Source organism: Caretta caretta, chromosome 1 (assembly GCF_965140235.1).
Source record: "Caretta caretta isolate rCarCar2 chromosome 1, rCarCar1.hap1, whole genome shotgun sequence".
NCBI lineage: Eukaryota > Metazoa > Chordata > Testudines > Cheloniidae > Caretta > Caretta caretta.
Window position 1 is genome coordinate 135566877 of NC_134206.1, and position 24149 is coordinate 135591025.

At 38.1% G+C, this 24149-nt stretch overlaps 1 protein-coding gene across 8 annotated transcripts in view; it reads left to right on the forward strand.

Annotated features, from left to right (window-relative positions):
- The window catches only part of FRMPD4 (FERM and PDZ domain containing 4), a 437016-nt gene that overhangs the window by 406392 nt on the left and 6475 nt on the right, over positions 1-24149 (forward strand). For all 8 annotated transcript variants that reach the window (XM_048860774.2, XM_048860715.2, XM_048860759.2 and 5 more), the window contains 9 exons: positions 4823-4927; positions 6874-6981; positions 9669-9800; positions 11961-12080; positions 12726-12862; positions 13830-13956; positions 18149-18238; positions 19066-19248; positions 23921-24059. In XM_048860774.2, coding sequence (XP_048716731.2) covers positions 4823-4927; positions 6874-6981; positions 9669-9800; positions 11961-12080; positions 12726-12862; positions 13830-13956; positions 18149-18238; positions 19066-19248; positions 23921-24059 — 1141 coding nt within the window. The remainder of the gene's footprint in view (positions 1-4822; positions 4928-6873; positions 6982-9668; positions 9801-11960; positions 12081-12725; positions 12863-13829; positions 13957-18148; positions 18239-19065; positions 19249-23920; positions 24060-24149) is intronic.

Here is a 24149-nt window from a genome sequence, read left to right on the forward strand (position 1 = left end):
GAAAACAATGAGACACATATGCTATATTATGCCAAAATGCAGAGGCCACACCATTTTTAAAATTCTTAACCAGCTGGGACGATTCCCTCCAAATACTTCCCTCCAGTGCAAATTTTCACTGGTTACAAATGGGCCTGCCTTCTATAAGTCTGAGGGCAGGTCTGAGGACAAAGGCCACTCTACACCCTCAGGCCTGTCCAGGATCCCTGGCTGGAAGCCAGAGTCCCAGCCCCTCTCCCTTCCTCCACACAGGATATAGGAGAAATGGGAACTCCATGCTGTGCGGGACACAGAGACATGTCCCCTTATCATGTACCAGTGGTACACTCAGGGCCCCTGCCCAAGCAACCCATTGTGTTACAGAGACTTCATTTTGGAACCATTTAAACCCACAAATAGCTCTGATATCCAGCAAAGTTATGACAATATAATGTAACCCCCCCACCAAACAAGATTTCTGAGATGCTGAGTAGAAGGTGAGAAAACCCACATAGCAATTTTGCCAATATTGTCATATGGCAAAAATTCCTTTCAGCCTCCAGACAAAACTTGTCAATCAGCCTAATCTCCTACATCATACGAGATCTAGCTCTAGGGGGGTGTCTCCTGCCCTTGGTGCAGTCTCTCTTGGGGTTCCAGCTTTCTCCTAACTGATCCCCTTCAATTTGCCTACAGTTAGACCAGTCCATAAACTCTGAACCCAAATTGAGTCTCTCCACCCTTCAACTTGCAGCCTTCTGTTGATTCCTTGTTTGTTTCTTAGAGGCAGCCTGACGTGGTGCTGTGGCCCCTTTGCTATTCTAGGCCTTTCTGCCTCCCTCGCCCTCTGTTCTCCTTCCTTTATAGCTGGGCTTGTTTTCTTTATTGCCAGCCTGATTGCCTGTAAGCAGGGAAGACTCTCCCCTCCCTTCTGTCTTTCTCAGTATGGGGTTTGTAAAGCCCATTATAGGTGGGTAAGGGCAGGGCTGGACCAGAGCCAAATTGGTGATTTACCAGCATTAAGAGCAAGCAGAAACTATCCCTTTTCTCCTGCCTTGTCAGGTGAGTTAGCCGATCAGCCAGCCCCCTCATGGCTCTGCTTTCCACTGCCACCAGAAGTAGGAAGGTCAGGCTCCATTACTTGGATACCCTGTGGGATAGCACCCTGCACACACTGGAGAAGGGAAGGAATGAGAGGGAAACGTCACCCTTTCTCTCTCTCATACACACTGCAGAGAGGGTGAGGGGAAGTAGAAGGAGTATGTGTAGCACTGCCCCAGCCACTTCCCCTGGGGCATATGCCCCTCACAGATATGCATATATATCCTTCTGGTCATTCACATAGTGTCCGATATCTAGTGACCATGTTGTGTTGGGTCTCTCTAACAAAAAATTGTCCGGAGACTGATAGAGGACTAATGCATTTACATTTGGGCAGTGGGGAAGAATCGTTCTCCTGTGAGAGAGGTAACAGGTTTTATTTCCATGTTTGTTGTCTTGAATTCTCTAGCATGTGGTGATGATTAGACCAGAATAAATTTAAATAGTGGGGTGCACTTTAGATTAGCCCATTTTATTAGCACTTCTTAACTTGTGCAGTATTTTCAGTTATCTGGGGATCCTGAAATGAAACCTGACCTCATTCTAGTTCCCTCTCAAGCTCTCTTGAGAGTATCAGAAGAAACTAAATGGGACCAGTGCACCATTCTTTCTCCCTCTGACAAAAGTGTATTTCAACAAAACTGAATTGCTACAGAGAGTCACACAGCAGCAATGCTCCTTTTGCCAAGCCCTGAGGTGCGTCCATTAGAAGATCAGAGAGCCAATGGCCTTTTCCCTAAAGCATGTCAGAGGAAGGTTACAGCTCTGGATACTTTTTACTGTTCACTGGGAACTCATGTGGCTTGTGAAATTTTACTTTGTGTTTTGTTTTTGTTTTTTGCTTCCTTGCATAAATTCTTGCTGTGACCAATAAATTTTGACAGCAGGTATAGGCAAACAAACCCTAGCAAAATAACATCCTGCTATCCCCAAACTGTCCTCTTCCTGAATCAGACTGTATTCAGGCATGGATCTTTACTTTCTCAAGAGATCCCTGGTTCAGGATCCCTGACCTCTCACCCCAATCTTTATAGTAACCAGACTCCTCTCTACATTACTGCTCTCTGTGTTTTGCCCCTGTCACAGAATGTGTGCACCTTGGATTATTTTCCACAGGGGAATTAGCTTGCATTTTTCTAACCTGATTCTCATTTTGTTGTTTTCTGGGTTAATGTTTCTAATCTTTTCAGATCTTTCTGTATTATTTAACAGTCCTCACTGGTTTTTGCAACTCATCCCAATTAGTCTTACCTGGGGATTTCCTATCATATAACATTTCTAATATGCAGCTTCCCTGTCACAGCTGTCAGAGAAAGTGCAGATAAGCATGATCCATGAATGTGAGGAAGGGAAACTTGTGTTTCCTGGCTCAAGTTTGGATGCAGGGAACTGGGTTGACGCTATGTTTACTAATAGAATACAGAGCCTTTCACTCCTAGTGCACCCAGTTTGTGTTTGGTCGTATCTGTAATTGCTGCAGTTATTGGCACCTAATGGCTATTCAGTAGTCTGTGTGAAATTAGTTTCTGATGTCAGTCTAGTTTCTAGAAGCCAGGTGTCTACATCACCAAAAATATTTTTTTAATCAGTCTTAACAAAGGCCAAGGACTGGAAGGACATGGAGGCTGAACCAACTCCATGGTTGCTATTCCTGAGCAATGTTTGAAGAATAGTGACAGGGAGTGTTGAAATTATATATTACTGTGCTTTGTGGATAATGGAGTTTAATCCATTCATGCACTAAATTCTCTCTCTTACACACACACACACACACACACACACCCCAACCAACCAACCATTGAAATAGCTAATGAAATAACTCTTCAATGACATGGGATGGGATTTTCAAATATGCTCACCATTGGCCTGACTCAACTGTTGAAGTCAGCAGATGAAATATGAGGCCCATTGAAGTCAATGGCACAACTCCTTTTGACTTCAATAGGGCCTGGATTTCACCCAGTGACCTCGGGAGTGGAGCGGAGGGAGAGGAGGGCAGAGTCAGACCAAAGCTGATTGCTTTTGAAAATCTCTCCTAGGAGCCCTAAGCATGTTACTGATCTCAAATTAACACATCTTTCCTACTGCTGCTAAAAGTGGAAACCTTTTCTTTTTGTTTGAGCAGAAGAAATTTGTTAAAAATAGGCCAAATCATCCATTCATGGCTCAGCCAAAACTCCCGATATTCAATGAGAATTTTTCTTGATTAATGACTGAACATTTGGCCTTGTGTGAACTTGGTGGGGAGTGCAGTGGACAAAAGTACACTGGAGGATTCCTGAATTAGGATCAGTGATGAATTATCTATAATTTTGTACCAATTTCCAAAAGTGGGAGAATGAGGGAAATATCTCTGTTATTTCTTATAAACACCACGTGCAATTCAGTATATCTATGTTATATCCTGCCAAAGGAGGCTGTAAGGGAAAAACTAGAAAGAAATGAAATAATGGCAAAAGTAAGGTGCTATTTTAGAGAATACCAAGGGTCCTTGGGGAAAGGAAGGTATTAATTGGGGAATACCTCTTGCTTCACTCCACCTAGGCTGGAAAAGTTTATTCTTCCCAGGACAAACCTAGGATCAAAGGAGATACTAATACCTTAAAGATGCTGGTTTAGGGAAGAAAGGGGGCTGCCCAGTGAGCAAACTGACAGAAATGCTAGGAGAGACAGAGAGGGAGACACAGGCAGCCTGCTGCAGTGAGAGAAGCTGCTTCTGACAATCCAGAAATGGAGGTAACTGGGCTGAATCTAATTTACCAAAGTTCACAAGGAAAGACTAAGGTTTAAGTAAGGGGAAATAAACATAAAGGCCTTTATTGTTTACTCTGCATTCTGTGTACCTTTGGGTGAATAAATAATACTTTGGTTTGAAGAAGATTTTCTGAGTCACTTGAATCAGTCTCAGTCACAGGTTCCCAGAGGAAAAATTACTGGTGCCAAACACAGTTGGGCCTGTTGTATTAACACTGTTGGGAAACGGGGGGGCTGCTACCCAGAGATCCAGTCTAGGAGTGGTAGGACCACATGGTTCCATCCTAAAGAATAGTGCAGGTAGCAAAACCTATCCCCAGAGGGGGGTATGCTTAAGAGGGACTAAAAGGGGTCTAAAGCACAGCATGCTTTGGAACCATGACAGTGGTGACACGTGTCTTAGAGATGGAGTCTTGTTAGCTTCTGATGCGTCACTACCAAGTGTTCCATATAGAGTATGTGGAATAGAGGGCAAGTCTGCGTGTTCTTTATGGTGGTGCTGATCTATAAGTGGAAATAAAGTCATATAATGATGCTACAGGGATTGCAAAACTTTCAGAGACTGTGTGTATGTGTGTGTGTGTGTGAACATTAAACAGTGCAAAAGTTTTCCATTTGGTGTTTGAATAAAAGGTCACTGACTGGTCACTGATCACGGCTCACTCATGCAAACAAGCATGGTTGACAGCAATCAATGAAAAAGCCCCATGAGAAGTTCCCAGTGACTGTGTGAGCACTTCATATTGGTCCAGTCTGGTCGCTGAATAAGGTGCAATCTTTCACTGCATGTGTCTGTATCTACTTAATTTTTCCATACCTCCAGGAATACTATGATTTTCTTTAATTATTCAATTAACAATGCACAGAGCATATTGTCATATACTTGGGGTACCTGACATATCAGAAAATGGAGAGTGTATGTCACAGAGGCAAGAAGGATAGGTTATGCTTTGAGAACTATATGAAATGTTTTATTTATTTCTTCCAGTCTCCTAAATCAGCATTTATCAGTGCTGCAAAAAAGGCAAGATTGAAGTCCAACCCGGTCAAAGTACGCTTCTCCGAAGAGGTCATTATCAATGGCCAGATTTCAGTGAGTACCTCAAGCCATTTTAACTTGAAGAAGGAACAAGACCATTTCAGCGAAAGGCACTCTATAAAGTTCTAAAGGGAGAAAAATGTACAGTAAGCACAACCTTGGTACTGTTGTAGAAAATATAGTAGAGGTTTTGGAGAGGAACATTCTAAAATATCTAAATAAATTAAAGCACATTAATTAGGCCCAGAGCACTACAAAATCTTCAGACTTTTGTAAATGTAAAATTTAAAATTCCAGGAGGACTACAGTTCATGTGGCTCATATCTTAATTTAGCATAGGATTTGTTTTTCTTCTGTAGAGTTGTTGGGTTTTTTGTTGTTGTTTTAAAGGAAATTTTGTAACTGGAAAACCTGTAAACTCCAGTGAAGCAGTATGTCAGGAAAACAGATTAACACTAACTTAACCTGAATTTTAAAGAGGTCTTTATCTACTTTAAGTTGTTCTCTCCCTAACCTGTCCCCAGGCAAAGTCAGGCCTCCTTCCAAAGGCACAGCTTTTTAAAGAAGAACTCCTGGCTTGCTTGCTTGTTTTATAAATTGCCAGAAGCTGGTGATCCATTTATGTCTTCCTCTGAGTTCTTTGTTTACATGGAGAAAACTCGTAATTTTCATGTTGTTAATCAGTAATTTCACTTTGAAAAACCAATAATCGCCTTCTGTTTTGTCCCCCATGAATGAATCAAATTTCCTTTTAACATTGCAATCCCCTTCCCAGACTGTCACAATAGAAACGAGCAATATACATTATTGTTTGTGAATGATAATATTTGTGCCAAAACCCCACATCCAAAAGCCCTAAAATATCGGTGAATAGAGCCCGGCAAAATGTTTCAGTTGAATAGTAAATTTGCCAAAAAGTGCAGTTTAAGGGCAACTGAAAATGATGGGGAAAGATTTTTAAGTTGAAACGGTTCATTTCCACATTTTCTAAATTAACCATTTTGACATTTGATTTTGAATCAACATTTTCTAAACAAAATGTCATTTTGAATTGACATTTTGAAATTAAATATTGTTTTGATTTGACTTGACTTTCATTTCAAAAATATTGTTTGAACATTTTTGAATGTTTTTTCAATCAACCCAAACGAAATGTTTTCATTTCAGTGAGGAAGAAATTAAAAAAATTCAGTTCCAGTTTGAAATTAGCCATTTTTTTCTGAACCATTAAATAATTAATTCACTCAATTCTAGTTCAGAATCCAGAGCTGTATTCATATCCTGCTGTTTGGCACCAGTCCTCACAGCTACACATTGCAGAAAAGAGTATTGACCAGTTCTATCCCTGATGCATCTTTAGGGATGTCCATGAAGGTACAGCAGGAATGAATTTGACCATATGAGTTTAATTTGACATCATGAGAGGTCAGCCTGTTATACAATGTAACTTTACAGTGATGTGATAAATAGTTCCCAAATAGGTATTTTCTAACTGCATCTGCATACATCACATGTTCTTGCAGAACATTATTGTAAAAAACCAAGCAATGGTGCAAAAGGACAGGTAAAACGGGTAAATTTCCAGGGTTTTTGTGCTGCATTCTTATCACTTAAAAACAAACAACTGAATCATTTCCACATGAAAATACAGATCTCTGCTGTAAATGAGGACAGAACTTTCATTATGGTAGTCATTTATTTGTAATCAGATTTACCAATTACAGATGGAAAAGCTAATGATAGCACCATAGTTGCAGCACTGTGGACATGCAGTCTAACAACTAGTGGGTCTGTCACATGCAGCTATCCTAGCTATACGGCATATCACTGGAGTCTCCTGCAGCGAGGCATTGCTAATTCTGCTTTGGGTTTGATCCAACATACCCATTTTCAGACTTACCAGCCTTCCCTGCTGTATGGTGTTCTTCCCTATAGAATACAATTTAGGTTCTTCTTGTTGCATGTGAAGTGTAATCTAATTCACTAATCTGTTTTAACAGGAAACTGTTAAGGACAATTCACTTCTCTTCATGCCAAATGTACTGAAGGTATATCTTGAAAATGGGCAAACCAAATCCTTCCGTTTCGACTGCAGTACTTCAATAAAGGTAGGCTAATCTACCAAACCTCATAATGTACAGTGCCAACGATGCCATTAAAATATTCTTCAAAGCCTTTGTAATAGAAAAACAAAAACTCCAATAAGCTCAGAATTTGAGCCTGAGCCTGGATCATTGTATTGTTCATGGCTGACTTCATAGATGTGTGTAGTAAAGAAGTAATAAGATTCTGCCAATAAAAGCATAGTGTTGTGTCAATGAAGCAAAAATAGGAGTGATAATTTTAATGTGACTGCAGCTTAATTAAATTTGCATGGACTTTGCTAAGGTCTGATATTCTGCCAAATGCCAGTTTGATTTGTCAGCAAAGTCAGAAGGTAAGAAGATTAAGATGTTGGTTGCTAACTGAATATCATCTAGCCTGTAGTCTAGTGAAATCAAGACAGGATAATGACAATAAATTGTTCATGTCAGTGTATTGTCTCCTTTTCTTCAACATATTTCATAGAGAGGCTAAATCACAAGGTGAAGTTGTGACATACAGTTAATGCAAGTAGGGAGTAGAACCTGTTCTGTTCAGTTCTAGGTAGGTTCTTATACTGCACTCATCACCATAATATCTGAATACCTTCCAATAGTGCATTAAGAAACATGACTAACAGCTGTCATGTGTTTGTTCCCGCATGTGTGCAGTAGAGTGTTTTGTTTGGTTATGTCATATACACACACACATTGCTTTGTGTTTGTGTTCGAGAAAGCAAGGTCAAAGAAATGCACTTTGCAGTTATAGTGGAAGGGGTGAGGTTTGTGATGGTCCTTAGTTCCTGTGGGAGTTCCTTCCACAGCCTAGGACCAGTGCCCAAGAAAGCTCTGTCAGGATGACTTCTCTCTGTGAAAGTCACACGTGAGTTTTCAAGGTACTATGGTGATGAGGATCATATAAGTAGATAAAGAGTGACTTGAGGGATTTCTTCTTTTCCACTTCAGCACTTGATGTTTTCTGTCACAACGGTTTATTCAAAAGTTTCCCATTTTATTCTATCAACATGATTTTCATAGTGATTATTTCATGATGTTCAATCAGTTTGACCTCGGCTTTCTTCAGCTGCTGTGGTAAGGACAGATTTTTACTGAAATGAAGGCAGGGAAATTTTGATCAGTTGATTATAAGGTACTGGGAACTGGGAGAGAAGATTGGTTAGGAATTACTACAAGGTGCTATACAGATTAAAGAGAAAAATGTTGGCTGGTTTTAATAATTGGACACATGCACCTCCTAGCATATTCAGAAAAAGCAATTAGTAAACAGCACATGTCCGTGTCATATTACTTTTCTTTAGCAAACATCTTTCTTCAAATTACTGTTATATTGTTTGTGTTTGAGCACAAATTAGAAGTGTCAATAAGAGTAGATTGACTGGGTAGGCTTTAAATTCCCTCTGAGTCAACACAGTAATAATAGTAACTTACACTATTGTACTAGCTTGCAACTGATTAATTATGTGGTTTATTTTTTAAGGTTTATAGACTCCTGTCCAATCGCCAACACACACACTCACACCACTCTTGCACCAAGTTGTTACACGTCCATTAAAAATGATTAATTGATCTATTAATCTACCTAATCAACTTTTGGCCTAATTTCTGTTAAAGTACTTGGATTGTTATTCATCAGATGCTCTCTTTAGTAAATCCTATCCATCTGGACCCTAATGTATATCTAACAATCATTGGGATGGATGTAAATGCTTTAATATTTTCACCAGTACATCATGAATTTGCATTTCAATGTTGATTTTATTTTGTATTCCTCTCTGTCACTGCACTTACTAAAATAACAATAATTGCTGAATGACGTTAATGATCTTGATATGCTTTATAGATCAACATAGAAAGTAAAGTGATAATTAGGGATAGTTGAACAGGTTCGGGTGAAATAAAGATTGGATTTAGTCAATTTAATACTTAATTGTAATTTTAGAAACAATTACACTTGAAATGATCACCCTTATTTTAAGATTTATGTCACTGTGAAAGAGTTTTGCTATAGTCCCCACCTGCCTCGCTTTTATAATGAAAACAAGAGCCCAACTTTGGAGGTGCTGCCTAGGAGACATGTCATTGTTCTTGACTTTATTTTGATCATTTTTAAATATGTAAATATGCCTCTACAATGCAGGGGTGTTAATGTCTCTTAATAAGAGATTTCACTGCACATTTTTTAAAAAAACCTTCACTATAGAAACAAATCTATTCAGATTCATTGAAATCTGTGGGAATTGTGTCCAATCTCACCCTATGATTTTGTGGTTCCCGCTTTGAAATGCTGGAGAGGTTTATGTTCTGTCTTTTGGAGGGAGATATTGTCTCTTTTTAGGGTGAATCTGAGGTGTGAACATAATTTACACATTCAATTGCCACAAAGACCATCCATCACAGTAATTTTATATACAACAAACATTTTTCATGCCCAGTTCTAAAAATCTGGTCCCGAAAGTCTGGAGTTTAACTCAGAGAAGCCTAAACTTAAAGGATCTTATTCTGCACTTGTTTCTATCTTGTATAATTGTTTACAGCTGTGCAAAGTGAGAGTAAAACACAACCATTCTGACTTGGAGTATTTAACTTCCACTTTATACTTGTGTAAATGACTAGACAATCTGCAAGGCAATGGAAAATCAGGCCCCAAACCTTTCATGATTTTAATCACATTTTATAAATCCTCTCTTAATTAGGATGTCATCTTAACACTCCAAGAAAAGCTTTCCATCAAGTGTATTGAACACTTTTCATTGATGCTGGAGCAGAGGATTGAAGGAGCTGGAACCAAATTTCTCTTGCTCCATGAACAGGAGACTCTAGCTCAGGTTTGTGTAATAATACATGCAAGTAGATATGAATGATATTAGATAATCATTATGCGCAAATAAATTGGTTAGTCTCTAAGGTGCCACAAATCCTGCTGTTCTTTTTGGGGATACAGACTAACACAGCTGCTACTCTGAAACCTGTCATTAGATAATCTGTAAATTATCTGTTCCTCCAATTACTTACGTGAATTAATTCAGATGCACTGAACGAAACACTACCAGCAGCTACACATGATTATTGGTGATGATAGTATGACTCTCCCGGAGTGTCAGTTTGTCTATTACCTAGACATCATATTTTGATGCTTTGGTAGCTCATTACAAAAGGATATGAAACTTCGTAAGTTATTATATTTATAGCTAGAAAATATGCATCAAATCCTTTTTCATATCCTGTACAGAACTACTCATAAACGTCACTGAGCAGATAAAAAGTTCTATTGCAACAGGCCAGAGAACTTTATTCAGTTTATCGCGACGCGTTGAAATGCCTTATGGTTTAGTCTTTTGCGTCCTGACTGGTTACCGAGATATTTCTGTATAAGTTGAAGCTGTCTTCCTTCTGATCATGTCTCACCTATTTTAGCAAAACTTTCTAAAAAAACGCTTAGGGGTCCTATGGAAAAACAGTTGCAACTCTCAAGGGCCCTGTGATCGTGTAGTTAAAGAGTGTATCATAATGCATATGCACAAGGAGGCCTGTGCAACCTTAAATCTGGTATTTCCTAACTTTGGAGTGCTTGATTAGGCAACCTGAACGTTCTTTTAACATAATTTTGTGTGTGTAGTTCATCCAAAGAGTGTGGGATTTTCAAAAGCACTCAGTGCTGGCCTCACTCTGCTCCCTCTTTGAAGTCAATGGTAAAGCTTCCATTGAAATCAATGGGAGCAGAGTTAGGCCAACACAGGGGGCTTAAGAAAATCCCATCCAGAGCTTTTATGTATACACACACATGCTACACCTAGGTATTTGGGAACAGAGATACAGAGAAAGTGCAGGACAAGCTAAAGGTTTGGAGGGTTTTTTTAAGCAAATTACAATATATTACAAAGATTTCTAGAGCAGGACTGTTATTCCTTAAAAGATTTTAATGCTCAGCAAAGCTTCTGTCAATCAATTAATGGAATAATATGATTATAAATTGTTAATATATAATGTTATATTTATAAATAATATAAAATGCTAACTTTCTATCCAGATTTGAATTGAATTTGAATAATTGGTAGAATTAAATGAACTGCATTTATTATGCATTATTCTATGGCTTTCTTCATTGGAGTTCCTACTTCAGTTTACCATCACACACTTGCTACTGACAATATTTTATTGTATCAGAATTGGAAAATGACCATTTCATCTGATTGTCCCACAACTTACTTGGTAGTTCGACTTTATACTACCATGTAAATATGCTCAGCCTGCTGTTACTTTTTTAATAAGTTTTATGTTGCCTGTCAAGCAAATAAGTTTATCTCTTGAAGTGGTGGATAACTCTATTGTTATCACGTAGTCTTTGGGGAAATCTCTTGGTCTAGAATCACATAGCTAAAAAAGTGCTTAATAGTGATTGGATCAAATCCCTTTTAAAAATAAGGTTTTTTCCCCCCCCTGGAACCATCACCCATTGTTTTACTTTCTCAAAAAATTTTCAATAAGATTTTCTTGCAAATCCCTGTCAACAAATGTTCTGTAACTGAGAAAAAAACATACAAACAAAACCTGTTTAATCTATTACTTTGAGGGCTGCCAAGATCAAATACTTGGAAATCATACAGTGAAAGTCTCTTAAAGTGAAGTCACTTTTTTCATGGAACAACTTCACTGTCAGTGGAGAATAACTGTAGCCAACAGTTCAATTTGCACATTTCACTGGAAGAATCTGCTTCCACTGTTTTTGCATTTAGATGTGTTTCATGTCCTGATAACTCTTCAGCTGCTCCTGGTCCCACAAACATACAAATTTAAAGATGGACAAAGTTCAATTTTCATTTTGCCAAACCTAATGAGGAGCTTGATCCAATGCCCATTGTTAAGTCAATAGAAGTCTCTCTATTGACTTAGGTGGGCTGTGGATCAGGTTTAAGGTGTCTAAAACTAAGAATAGCATTCAAAATCCAGTGTTTCAAAGTGCTAATAAGATGATTGCACTCTTCTAGGTGACCCAGAGACCAAGCTCCCATAAGATGAGATGTTTGTTCAGAATCAGCTTTGTCCCAAAGGATCCCATTGACCTTTTAAGAAGAGATCCAGTTGCTTTTGAATATCTATATGTACAGGTAAGTGAAAACATAACCAATCTTAGCATAAGCTAAAAAAAAGTGTAGATGGCAACTTTGAATGTACTTTTTCGTTTGTGCGTTCACAGATAAAAATGGGATGGTTCTGATTTTTAAATATATTGGTTATGTGTCCTAAACCCACCACATTCAGAGAGATGCGCAGGTGTTTATTTTCCAGAAAAATCCCTAGCCCCTCCAAGTCCTCACAAAAATACTTCTTATATGCTAATGCTATGGCATCCTTCCAAAGAGTGTTCAGCTCTAGGAGGCTTAAGGAAGTGAGCCGGCAGCACTTCTCACCAATTGTTTCTTGTCCTGTAATGTCATTCATGGAAAATCTCTTGGAGGGTAAGAAAGATGGTGCACACACAGCAGGGATGCAGGCAGAACATGGTTGTATCAAAATCCACATGCCATTTGCTCTTGGGCAGCTACCTGGATTCTTCTGAGGCATCCAGACTTTCATGAATACCCAGCACTTCTGAGAGACATAGCCTACTGTCAGTGTAATGCCACCTTTCAGTGTGGGGTTAATCCATAATGCATCCATCTTTAAAATCAATCCATAAAAGCTTGTTTATGCTTTGCTTTTTAAGTCAAAGATATTTGAACTTGATGCTCCCTCTCCTGGTTCTTTGGCAGAGCTGCAATGATGTGGTTCAGGAGAGGTTTGGACCTGAGCTGAAATATGATATTGCTCTGCGGCTGGCTGCATTACAAATGTACATTGCGACTGTGACCACCAGACAAACTCAGAAAATCTCCCTCAAATATATTGAGTAAGTATAGCATATAGAGCATTCCTCAAAAACAAAGGTTAGATAGTGTTTGTAGGTCTTTTGCATGTTAGTCAATTGGTCTGTCTGTCTGCATATCCTGATTTTAGGTTTGTGTGCTTTCAGTGCACTTTTAATTCTCATATTGCACTTGCCCATCTATTGACTAAACCATGCTTAGCAACATGGCCTCTACCTGAAACACCAGCTTTAAACCTCTCTTCCTCTGAGATTGCCACAGACCCCGGAGCGCTGAGCTGGGAGCCTCATGTGATCCCTATGGCTAATTTGGAAGTGATTCCGCTTCACTTTTGAGGGAGCAACATTTACAGCTCTCCCCGTCTGGAAGGATGGTCAGCACAACACAAGGACCCTGAGGGGGAGGTGCAGTTGCCAACTTTGAACTGATTAATCCTTGACTGTTGCATACCAACAGTGTCTCCAAATATACAGGTTGTGTACCACATGCTAAGCTAAATTGCCTTCTCAGTTACCGTAGTGCAACCTTTGGCCCAATGTGCTCATAGTTGGGTGTAATATGAAATATAGGTCTAAAAAACCCTAATAAAGAACAAATAAAACAGAGCAAGTAAACCCTTGCCATTGTGCCTTAACAAATGTTCCTTTCAGAAAATGTAGAATTGTACCACAGTTTATGTGTATATTCCTGCATCTGTTCATAAATTGGAGGTGAGGAACTAAAGATTAAAAATGAGAGGAATCTCTGAGTCTCTGAAAACAGCGTGGAAAATCCCTGGGATAGGAAGAGCCTCACACCGCAAATGTTAAAGCATCTTATTTGTCTATGAAACAGTATGTACTCTGAGTACAGAAAATAGCACAACTGGTGCCTTCACCAACTCTCCCTGTGCTTTCAGGCTTTCATTTACTCAGCATCACAGCCACCATCTAGTCCTAGATAAATAATCAACACAGGAATGTGAACTTAAAGATATGCCTTTTATTGCAGAAAAGAATGGGGATTAGAGACTTTTCTTCCATCTGCTGTGCTGCAAAGCATGAAAGAAAAGAACATAAAGAAAGCACTTTCACACCTTGTCAAAGCAAATCAAAACCTAGTTCCTCCGGGTAAAAAGGTATTTGCATCTTAATGGAAAATATATTTTAAAGACCAGAGAGGACTGCATGCACGGGAAATGTTTAAACTTAGTTCTTTGGAGAAATACCTAGCCAGTATATTTTCAAAGATGGTTAGACTGTATAACTTTCAGTGCCTATTACCACATTTCCAAGAACAATTGAAAATAAGTAATTATACTCCAGCTAAACCATCTCCTCATTTTGAGAATGGTGGAAAATTGATGATTAACCACCAGGGTATGCCCAGGATTTTTAAAATTCATTTAGCACCTGTTGTTAATGGCAAACCTGTTAGAGAATTACGTTCTCTCTGCGTAATGCTCTAAGCTATGTTAACCTGTGAGCCTGGCACAGACATAAGACATTTTCATGGTACTACAGGATGATTTGCTCTGGTGCCGCAGGGTAAAGTGACCACAGTTGGCAAGATGTCACTTGATTAATTATCTCCCTTATTGTAACTGAATCTTCAGTGTTGTTATAATATGCCTAGTCTTGGTATTAAGCCTTTGCTTCAACCGGGAAAACTGAGGGAAAATGTCTATGGACATTTGTCTGTGGAAAACATCTATGCCATATATATGCAGCTTTAAGTGCTTTTAGATACAGAGACCCGCTGTGAATGGCAGAATACCAACAGCTTGATCCAAAACCTATTGAACTCAACAGAAAGACACCCATTAACTTCAGTGGGCTCAGCTCAGGACCCAAGAGACGAACATAAATCTGTGTTTATTTTAGTACTGCTAAATGTTAGAGGTTAACTAATTGCCAAATTTTTAACTGAACAAACCAATGTGTACGCTTTACATAGCTGCAACAAAAGCTGAAATGGTGTCAGCTGTATGTATTTTATCCTAATAGTTCAGGTATGTTTGAATCCATCCCTGCTGCTGGATTCCCAGCTGGCAATAGTGGCCCACAATAGCTTACACTATCTTCAGTTAGGACGGAGATTACAACGCTGCCTCCCTGATGCACTCCTTGTCAAAATTATCTATGCTTTTTGTTACCTTCAGATTGGGCTGCTATCATGTGCTCTGCTGAGGGCTGCTCTTGAAATGCATAGTACAGCCCCCTGCATGTTTAGCAGGACAGGCCAATGTGAAAACAACCCTGGTGCTCTGTAGTGGCTACCAGTCCACTCTGAGAGTAAATCCAGGAAGTGGTTATCGTCTATAAATTTGGTTTACTTCAATGATTAGGACCCTGCCTATCTCAGAGGTTTTGTCTCCTTTTCACAGCCATTGTGTTCCACTTGACTACTCTAGCCATCTGTCCCCAGGGCTGAATGCCTACTGAAGGATAGGAGAAGACATTTTCAGTAGAAGGCTGACCACTAAAGCCTAAATCCGGAGACTTTTAGGATGCAATGCATGATAAATGTATTTATTCAAATTTTCATAATATGGGCATGTGGTACACCGGTGGGCAGGGTGGAGTGGTAAAATCATAGAAATATAGGGCTGGAAGAGACCTCAAGTAGTCATGACCCTGTAAACCTAGACCATCCTTGGCAGGTGTTTGTTCAACCTGTTTTTAAAAACCTCTAATTTTGGGGATTCCGTAGCTTCCTTTGGAAGTCTATTCGAGAACTTAACTACCCTTATGGTTAGAAAGCTTTTCCTAATATCTAACCTAAATCTCCCTTACTGCAGATTAAGCCCATTACTTCTTGTCCCACCTTCAGTGGACATGAAGAATAATTGATCGTTGTCCTCTTTGTAGTAGCCCTTAACATATTTGAAGACTTCTTATCAGGTCCTCCCTTAGTCTTCTTTTCTCAAGACTAATCATGCCCAGTTTTTTTAACCTTACATCATAGGTCAGATTTTCTAAACCCTTTTTTCATTTTTGTTGCTCTCCTCTGGACTCTCTGCAATCTGTCCACATCTTTCCTAAAGTGTGGGGCCCAGAAATGGACACAGTGCTCCACCTGAAGCCTCACTAGTACTGAGTAGAGCAGGACAATTACCTCCCATGTCTTAGATACAACACTCCTGTGAATTCACCTTGCAATGATATAAGCCTTTTTTGAAGCTACCTCACATTGATTCATATTCAATTTGTGATCCACTACAACTGCCAGATCCTTTTCAGCAGTACTACTGCCCAGTCAATTATTTCCCATTTTGTAGTTGTGTGTTTGATTTTTCCTTCCCAAGTGAAGTACTTTGCACTTACCTTTATTGAATTTCATCTTGTTGAATTCAGACCAATTCTCCAATTTGTGAAGGTTGTTTTGAGTTCTAATCCTGCCCCCAAAAGTGCTTGCAACCCTCCCAGCTTGGTGTCATCTGCAATTTTTATAAGCATACTCTCCAATCCATTATCCAAATCATTCGTGAAAATATTGAATAGTACCGGACTCAGGACTGACTCCTGCAGAACCCCGCTAGGTATGTCCCCTTAGTTTGACAGTGTACCATTGATAATTACTTGCAGAGTATGGTCTTTCAGCAAGTTGTCCACCTTATGCTAATTTAATGTAGACCACACTTCCTTAGTTTGCTTATAAGATTATCATGTGGGACTATGCCAAAGCCTTACTAAAATCAAGATATATCATAACTTGTTTCCTCAGATCCACTAGGCCAGTAACCCTGTCAAGGAAGAAAATTAGTTTGGTTAGATTTGTTTTGACAAATCCCTGCTGGTATTCCTTATAACCCTATTATCCTCCAGGTGCTTGCAAATTGATTGTTTAATAATTTGTTCCAGTACCTTTCCAGGTATCCAAGTTAGGCTGACGGGTCTATAATTCTCTTATTCCTCTTTGTTCCCCTTTTTAAAGATAGGTTTGGCCTTCTCCAGTCTTCTGGGACCTCACCCATCCTCCAGAAGTTCTCAAATATAATTGCTGATGGTTCCAAGATTGCTTCACATAGTTCCTTAAGTACCCTATGATGAATTTCATCAGGCCCTGCTGTCTTGAATACATCTCACTTATCTAAATAGTCTTTAACCTGTTCTTTATTTTGGCTTGCATTCCTTCCTCCTATGTTGTTAATATTGTGTGGTCACCATTAATCTTTCGTGAAAACTGAAGCAAAATCAGCATTAAACACCTCTGTTTTCTTGATGTCATCAGTTATTAGCTCTCCTTCCCCACTAAGTAGAGGGCCTGCACTTTCCTTCATCTTTCTCTTGTTCCTAATGAATTTAAAGAACCTTGTCTTATGGCCTTTTAGGTCCCTTCCGAGGTATTTTGTGCCTTAGCCTTTCTGATTTTGTTCTGACATGCTTGTGCTATTCTTTTGTACTCCTCCTTAGCAATTTGTCCATGTGTCCACTTTTTGGAACTAAGATGGGCTTGATTTGCATGGAAAATATATTTTTTTAAACTGTGGATTTTGAGGTTTTTGCCTGAGCAAGGGCTGCAGATTTTGGACCTACATTATTTTTATGAACTGAAGAGATTTTTTTTGTCTAAAAATTATACTTTAGTTCTTAATTTTTAAATTGTTTGTTTTCACAAAAAATAAAACAACAAGCAAACACAACACTCCTGCCCCCCAAAACCTTCATTTAAACCTATTTGTAAATTTATTCCTATTTTTCATGGAAATAAATTATGGCATGTTTGTATGTATCTCTATACTATTTTTCAGGTTCATCCTGTGTTGTGGGTAGCAGAAAAGTGACTAAATTATTGTTTGTTTAAAAAAAACTTTTTAGAAGTAAGTTAGAAATAAAATCCTATATATTGCAAGTATCTAGCAAAATGTGTCATGTATAGCTGTTCTTAGCAATTTTTTAAACATTTTGTTCTTTTTAAATTCACATTGGTAAACCAAATTTTAATGAACTGCTACTGATGGTGATTATGAATAGAAACTCCAGTCTACCCTTGAAATCCCTCAATGAACAGATGTTTAATCGGAGTAGTCTAACATTTTCCTTTTACTGAAAAAGTTCCAATGTACTTGTAGTGCCCTGATGCAACCCATACATGAGTCTTGAGTACATCTGATCAAAATAAATAAGATTTTAATTCCAAGATCTGAAATCCTGTTCCTTCATCAGGAAGTCAAATATATAATGGTTTATTGCCAGGCTGATGAGTTCATCACAGTCCAGTCTCCTTAGGCTGTGTAATCATGTTTTAATTCTTCCATTTCCATATGTGTTGATTTCCCCCATTGCATCTTAGTCCTGTAATAACATCAGAGGTTTCCTTCTCCTCAGCTGTCTGCTCTGCAAGCCAAGGTGCATTATCTCAAGTTCCTCAGCGATCTGCGATTATACGGGGGGCGTGTGTTCAAGGCAACATTAGTGGTAACTTTTTCCTTTATTTTCTTGATAATTTTCTCCAACTAATTTGCATCTGCCTGACTCACACATTTGCTTTAAGGAAGTTCAAGTCCAAATCAAACATTCTAAAATAACAAACACACTATATTGGATCAAACCACATAAGCACTTTTATTTCATTCTTCTTGAAAATGTCTTCCTTTGTATTCTGATTGGCAGCTTCGAGGTAGCATTCATTTGGTGGATGATGCTATGGGTATAATTATAAAATACTAAAGTTGTTGAATAAAAAATTATTCTTTTAAGAAATATACTCTACATCCACCCATGAAAACCTCAATGCAGTCAGTTTTTAACAAAAACAAATTGTGACATGATAACTTTTATTTTATGCATTTTGCTATAAATCTAGTACAGTCATGTACCTGTTGTTGTTTTTGTGTTTTGGGGTTTTGTTTGGTTTTGCCTCTTACTGAAGAACTTACTAACTCATGGCAAAGAAATATTGTGCAAATGAAAAGGAGTACTTTTGGCACCTTAGAGACTAACCAATTTATTTGAGCATAAGCTTTCGTGAGCTACAGCTCACTTCATGGGATGTGAGCTGTAGCTCACGAAAGCTTATGCTCAAATAAATTGGTTAGTCTCTAAGGTGCCACAAGTACTCCTTTTCTTTTTGCGAATACAGACTAACACGGCTGTTACTCTTGAAACCTGTGCAAATGAAGTCTCATAAAAATGAAACAGGGTAGCAGTGCTGTTTTTGTTTCATCTTATTTTATTTTTGTTATGCAAAACCTGTCAGGTTTCTTACTCTTTTTAATTTTTATTTTCTTCTTTTTATGTTACAGCAAGGAGAAAAGCGTTCAGAAGTGACTTTGTTAGTAGGGCCACGCTATGGTATCAGCCACGTGATCAACACCAAAACGAACTTGGTGGCCCTGCTAGCAGACTTTAGCCATGTTAACAGGATTGAGATGTTTACAGAAGATGAGAGCACCGTTAGAGTTGAGCTCCATGTCTTAGATGTAAAAGTAAGTTGACTGTTGATTTGTATCAATTTAGTATCTTAAAATAGCATGATTTTCATTTTCCCTCTCTATTGGAATAGTTGATAAAGTTGTGCATGATTTTGTTCTCAATGTTTTCATGCTACCAATATTATCAACTTGTATTTTAGAATTGTTTTAGCTAAATGGCATACGGCTGATTACTTAGGAACATAGGAATTTCTATATCACATCAGACCAATGAGCTATCTAGTCCAGTATTCTGTTCCAGATGTTCAGAGGAAGGTACAAGAAACCCCATGGTAGACAGCTCTGGAACAACCTGCCTAGAAGGGAAATTTCTTCCCAATCCCGTAACTCTTCTGAATTCTTTTTATTCCATCTAATGTAATTGTGTGGGCTCTCATTCTTCATATAAATGTCTGATCCTCTTTTGAATCCTACTGAGCAATTTGCCTCAGTGGAAATGAGTGGAATTTTGCAAATTACATCCTCTCAGTGCAGTTTATAGGATCGTGAAGCTTTATGATGGAAGCTTTCATAGAGTTTCTATGGAATTGTATAGAGGATAAATAGACCTTAAAGTGGGAAATATCACAGTATGCAAAAGTTCAATACTTTTAAGCCAAGGATGCTCCCAATTTTCCTCTTTCTTATAAAGGTATGTGGCAAAACTTACACCAAGTTTTTACCACGATCTTACACCATATTTACCAAGCTCTTCTTTCAAACATTTAGCTTTTATTGACAAGTATCAATTGACAATATATTTAAGTTGATAATATTGCTGCAACTTGATCTGGATGAACAAGAAAACATTACTGGCTGGTGAGCACCTTCTATTCTTTAGCTCCCTGGACAATAATAATATCAGAAGATCCCAGAGTGCTTTATAGATATTAATGTCACAGCACCCCTTTGGGGTAATTATCCAGGTGCAGAAACTGAGACAGAAATTAAATGACTAATTTTGTTCACACAGAAGTTTTGTAACAAAGCCGGGAATCTCCTAGTTCTATGATGTAATCAAAAGATCATTCTTCCCCTGTGTTTAAGACCAGGTACTTTGAAGGAGTAAGGAGATGGGAATCTAAGAAGGCTAAAATACTTTATAATGCTAATTAGAGCTGTTGATTAATCTCAGTTAACTCATGCGATTAACTCAAAAAAATTAATTGCGATTAATCACAGTTTTAATCACACTGTTAAACAATAGAATCCCAATTGAAATTTATTCAATATTTCGGATATTTTTCTACATTTTTATATATATTGTATTCTGTGTTGTAATGGAAATCAAAGTGTATATTATTTTTCATTACAAATAGTTGCACTGTAAAAATGATAAACAAAAGAAATAGTATTTTTCAGTTCACCTCATACAAGTACTGTAGTGCAATCTTTTTGTCATGAAAGTGTAACTTACAAATGTAGATTTTTTTTGTTATATAACTGCACTCAAAAACAAAACAATGTAAAAATTCAGAGCCTACAAGTCCACTCAGTCCTACTTCTTGTTCAGCCAATCGCTAAGAGAAATAAGTTTGTTTACCTTTACAGGAGATAATGCTGCCATCTTCTTATTTACAATGCCACCAGAAAGTGAGAACGGGCATTTGCATGGCACTTTTGTAGCTGGCGTTGCAATGAAGCTAAACATTCATATGCCCCTTCATGCTTTGGCCACCATTCCGGAGGACATGCTTCCATGCTGATGATGCTCGTTAAAAAAAAAAGTGTTAATTAAATTTGTGACTGAACTCCTTGGGGGAGAATTGTATGTCCCCTGCTCTGTTTCACCCGCATTCTGCCATATATTTAATGTTATAGCAGTCTCAGATGATGACCCAGCACATGTTGTTCATTTTAAGAACACTTTCACTGCAGATTTGACAAAACGCAAAGAAGGTACCAATGTGAGATTTCTAAAGATAGCAACAACACTCGACCCAAGGTTTAAGAATCTGAAGTGCCTTCCAAAATCTGAGAGGGATTAGGTGTGGAGCATGCTTTCAGAAGTCTTAAAAGAGCAACACTCTGATGTGGAAACTACAGAACCTGAACCACCAAAAAAGAAAATCAATCTTCTGCTGGTGGTATCTGACTCAGATGATGAAAATGAACATGAATGGGTTCACACTGCTTTGGATTGTTATTGAGCAGAACCCGTCATCAGCATGTCCCCTCAAATGGTTGAAGCATGAAGGGACATATGAATCTTTAGGGCATTTGGCATGTAAATATCTTGTGACGCTGGCTACAAAAGTGCCATGAGAACTCCTGTTCTCACTTTCAGGTGACATTGTAAACAAGAAGCGGGCAACATTATCTCCTGCAAATGTAAACAACCTTGTTTCTCTGAGCGATTGGCTGTTCAAGAAGTAGAACTGAGTGGACTGGCAGGCTCTAAAATTTTACATTGTTTATTTTTGAATGCAGTTTTTTTGTACATAACTCTACATTTGTAAGTTCAATTTCCATGATAAGGAGATTGCACTACAATTCAATTCACTTGTATTAGGTGAATTGAAAAATACTATTTCTTTTGTTTTTTTACAGTGCAAATACTTGTAATCAAAAATAAATGTAAAGTGAGTATTCTACACTTTGTATTCTGTGTTGTAATTGAAATCAATATATTGAAAATGTAGAAAACATCCAAAAATGTTTAAATCAATGGTATTCTATTATTCTTTAACCGTGCAATTAATTGCGCGATTAATCGCAATTAATTTTTTTAATCTCTTGACAGCCATAATACTAATAGCTAAGCAACACAGACCATAAAGCAGGGAAGTAATCTGTAGTGATCTGCCAGTTCAGTGAGGGAAGAGAAATATAAATGGTAGGTATCAAGAATGACAAGGAAAGTGAGTAGCACAAGATTTATATGGGCTAATTAGCAAGAGGGTCAAAATACTTATTCTGCTTCCTGTCAAAAGGAGAAACTTACCAAAAGTAGTGTTATGATGGCACATGAATAATGATATGGAAATTTTGCATCTGATTATCAATAACTGAAAAATAATGTGAAACAGAAGTTTCACTACCACAGTGGGTAGGCCTAGGAAGTGGTTGATGTTGGCCGAGAACTAGGCATGGCCATAGCAACTGGGAAATACTTTAAGTACAAAGTAAAGCTGCTCGAACCCTTGACAGAAATCCAGAATGAGGGCAGCACTAACACCATGTGCCTTCCCCTTGTGATGAATTCTTCCATGGGATGCAAGTGGAGGGAGTGGGTCTAGCTGAGTAAGGAAGGGGTAATTTACATCTGCCTGTAGCAGCACTAGTGAATGTGGCCTAAGTGTCCATTCCCGAATCGGTAAAAGGGAATGATAATATCTCGCAGGGTTACTGTGAAGCTTATTTAATGCCTGTAAAGTACTTTAAGATCCTTGGTTGAAAAGTTCTATATAAGTGTAAACAGCTTGAGTCTTTCTTTTACTGTTAATTTTCCTTTTCAGTATTCTCTCTACCACATGTTATTTCCGAAAAGTCATCAATAAAAGTTTAGTTGCTTCTAGGTTACAAAAAGGGTGAACAGCAGGTCACAGTAATACTCCTGACATTTAAAATCTCTCTGGAAATCATCTACTTTTATTGATCTTCTCAGAAAATTCAGCATCAAGAAAGCATTTCAAACATATCTCTCTACACATGCACACCTGCTCCTTCTCAACACTAACATAACCAGAATTGATTCACTCATCTTTGGGTAATAATTTGTATTAATTTTATGCCCAAAGTTGACTGCTTTGTGGCAAGCATGTGTCCTTATACCAAAGTTCCTATACTTCTGAACAAAATCTCAAATTGCCCAGAAGAAAAATGATAAATAATCATCATCATCATAATTAATAATAATTGCCTGGATTTTTCCACTGGGTCTGAGACTGCACCTGTAAAGTACTATGTGAATAAGGGTGTCATGGAATTTTATCAACACCATGTGTATTGGCTTAAGATTCTACGCTACGGATTTCTTTTAAAAAAACCATATACCTTGTTTTGTGCTTTGTCTTAGCTATGATCAGAGAACCTTGTTTTGATCAAGAAGGCAAGTACACAGCATCCTTCAAGACCAATTGTCTATTAGTTTTCAGGAGGGTCCAATAAAATCTTCCCATAAATGTGGATACTGCTATAGTGTGGCACTTCAGGACTTTCAGTGAGCTGTAGCAATGATCCCATGAGTCATTACAGTGCAGCAAGGTGCTGGGCTGTATATCCACACCCTGGCTTGCCAGGCAGTAACTTGCCATGTAGATAAAACCCTAGGGTACACCAGTGAGAAAGGTGAAATATTTAGTTCTAAAATTTTATGAACCACATTAACTTTTGAATAAGTTCCAGATGTTAAGCATCTTAGAATTCATTTATTATTAATAATTCTATAGAGAGCAATACAAATATTAGTTAAGCATCAAGTGAATTTAAAATGTTCAGTTACACATTTTCCTTGCTTCAGCTCTCATCTCTCCAAACATTTTGTACCCTAAATATTGTTTTCAATCAGACCTTTCAGAGCTGAGGAAAACGAATTTACTTTTTGATTTTCCAATGTAGCATTTGTGAAATAATTTCTATAATTTACATTTTATAAATATACTAATTTTTAATAAGTCATGTTTGAGAAAGTAAATTGATTAAGAATGAATAGCCTTTAACCAAGATTTGGTTGTTTCCTTCATAGCCGATTACTTTGATAATGGAATCATCAGATGCAATGAACCTTGCCTGTTTAACAGCGGGATACTATCGACTACTGGTTGATTCAAGGCGCTCAATATTTAACATGGCCAACAAGAAAAATGCAGGATACCGAGAAACAGGTATTTATTGCATAATGCATTAACAGAAGTCACCTGTACAAAACAAGGCCTTGATCCTGCCATTGGACCCACGCGGACAAAACTCCATTG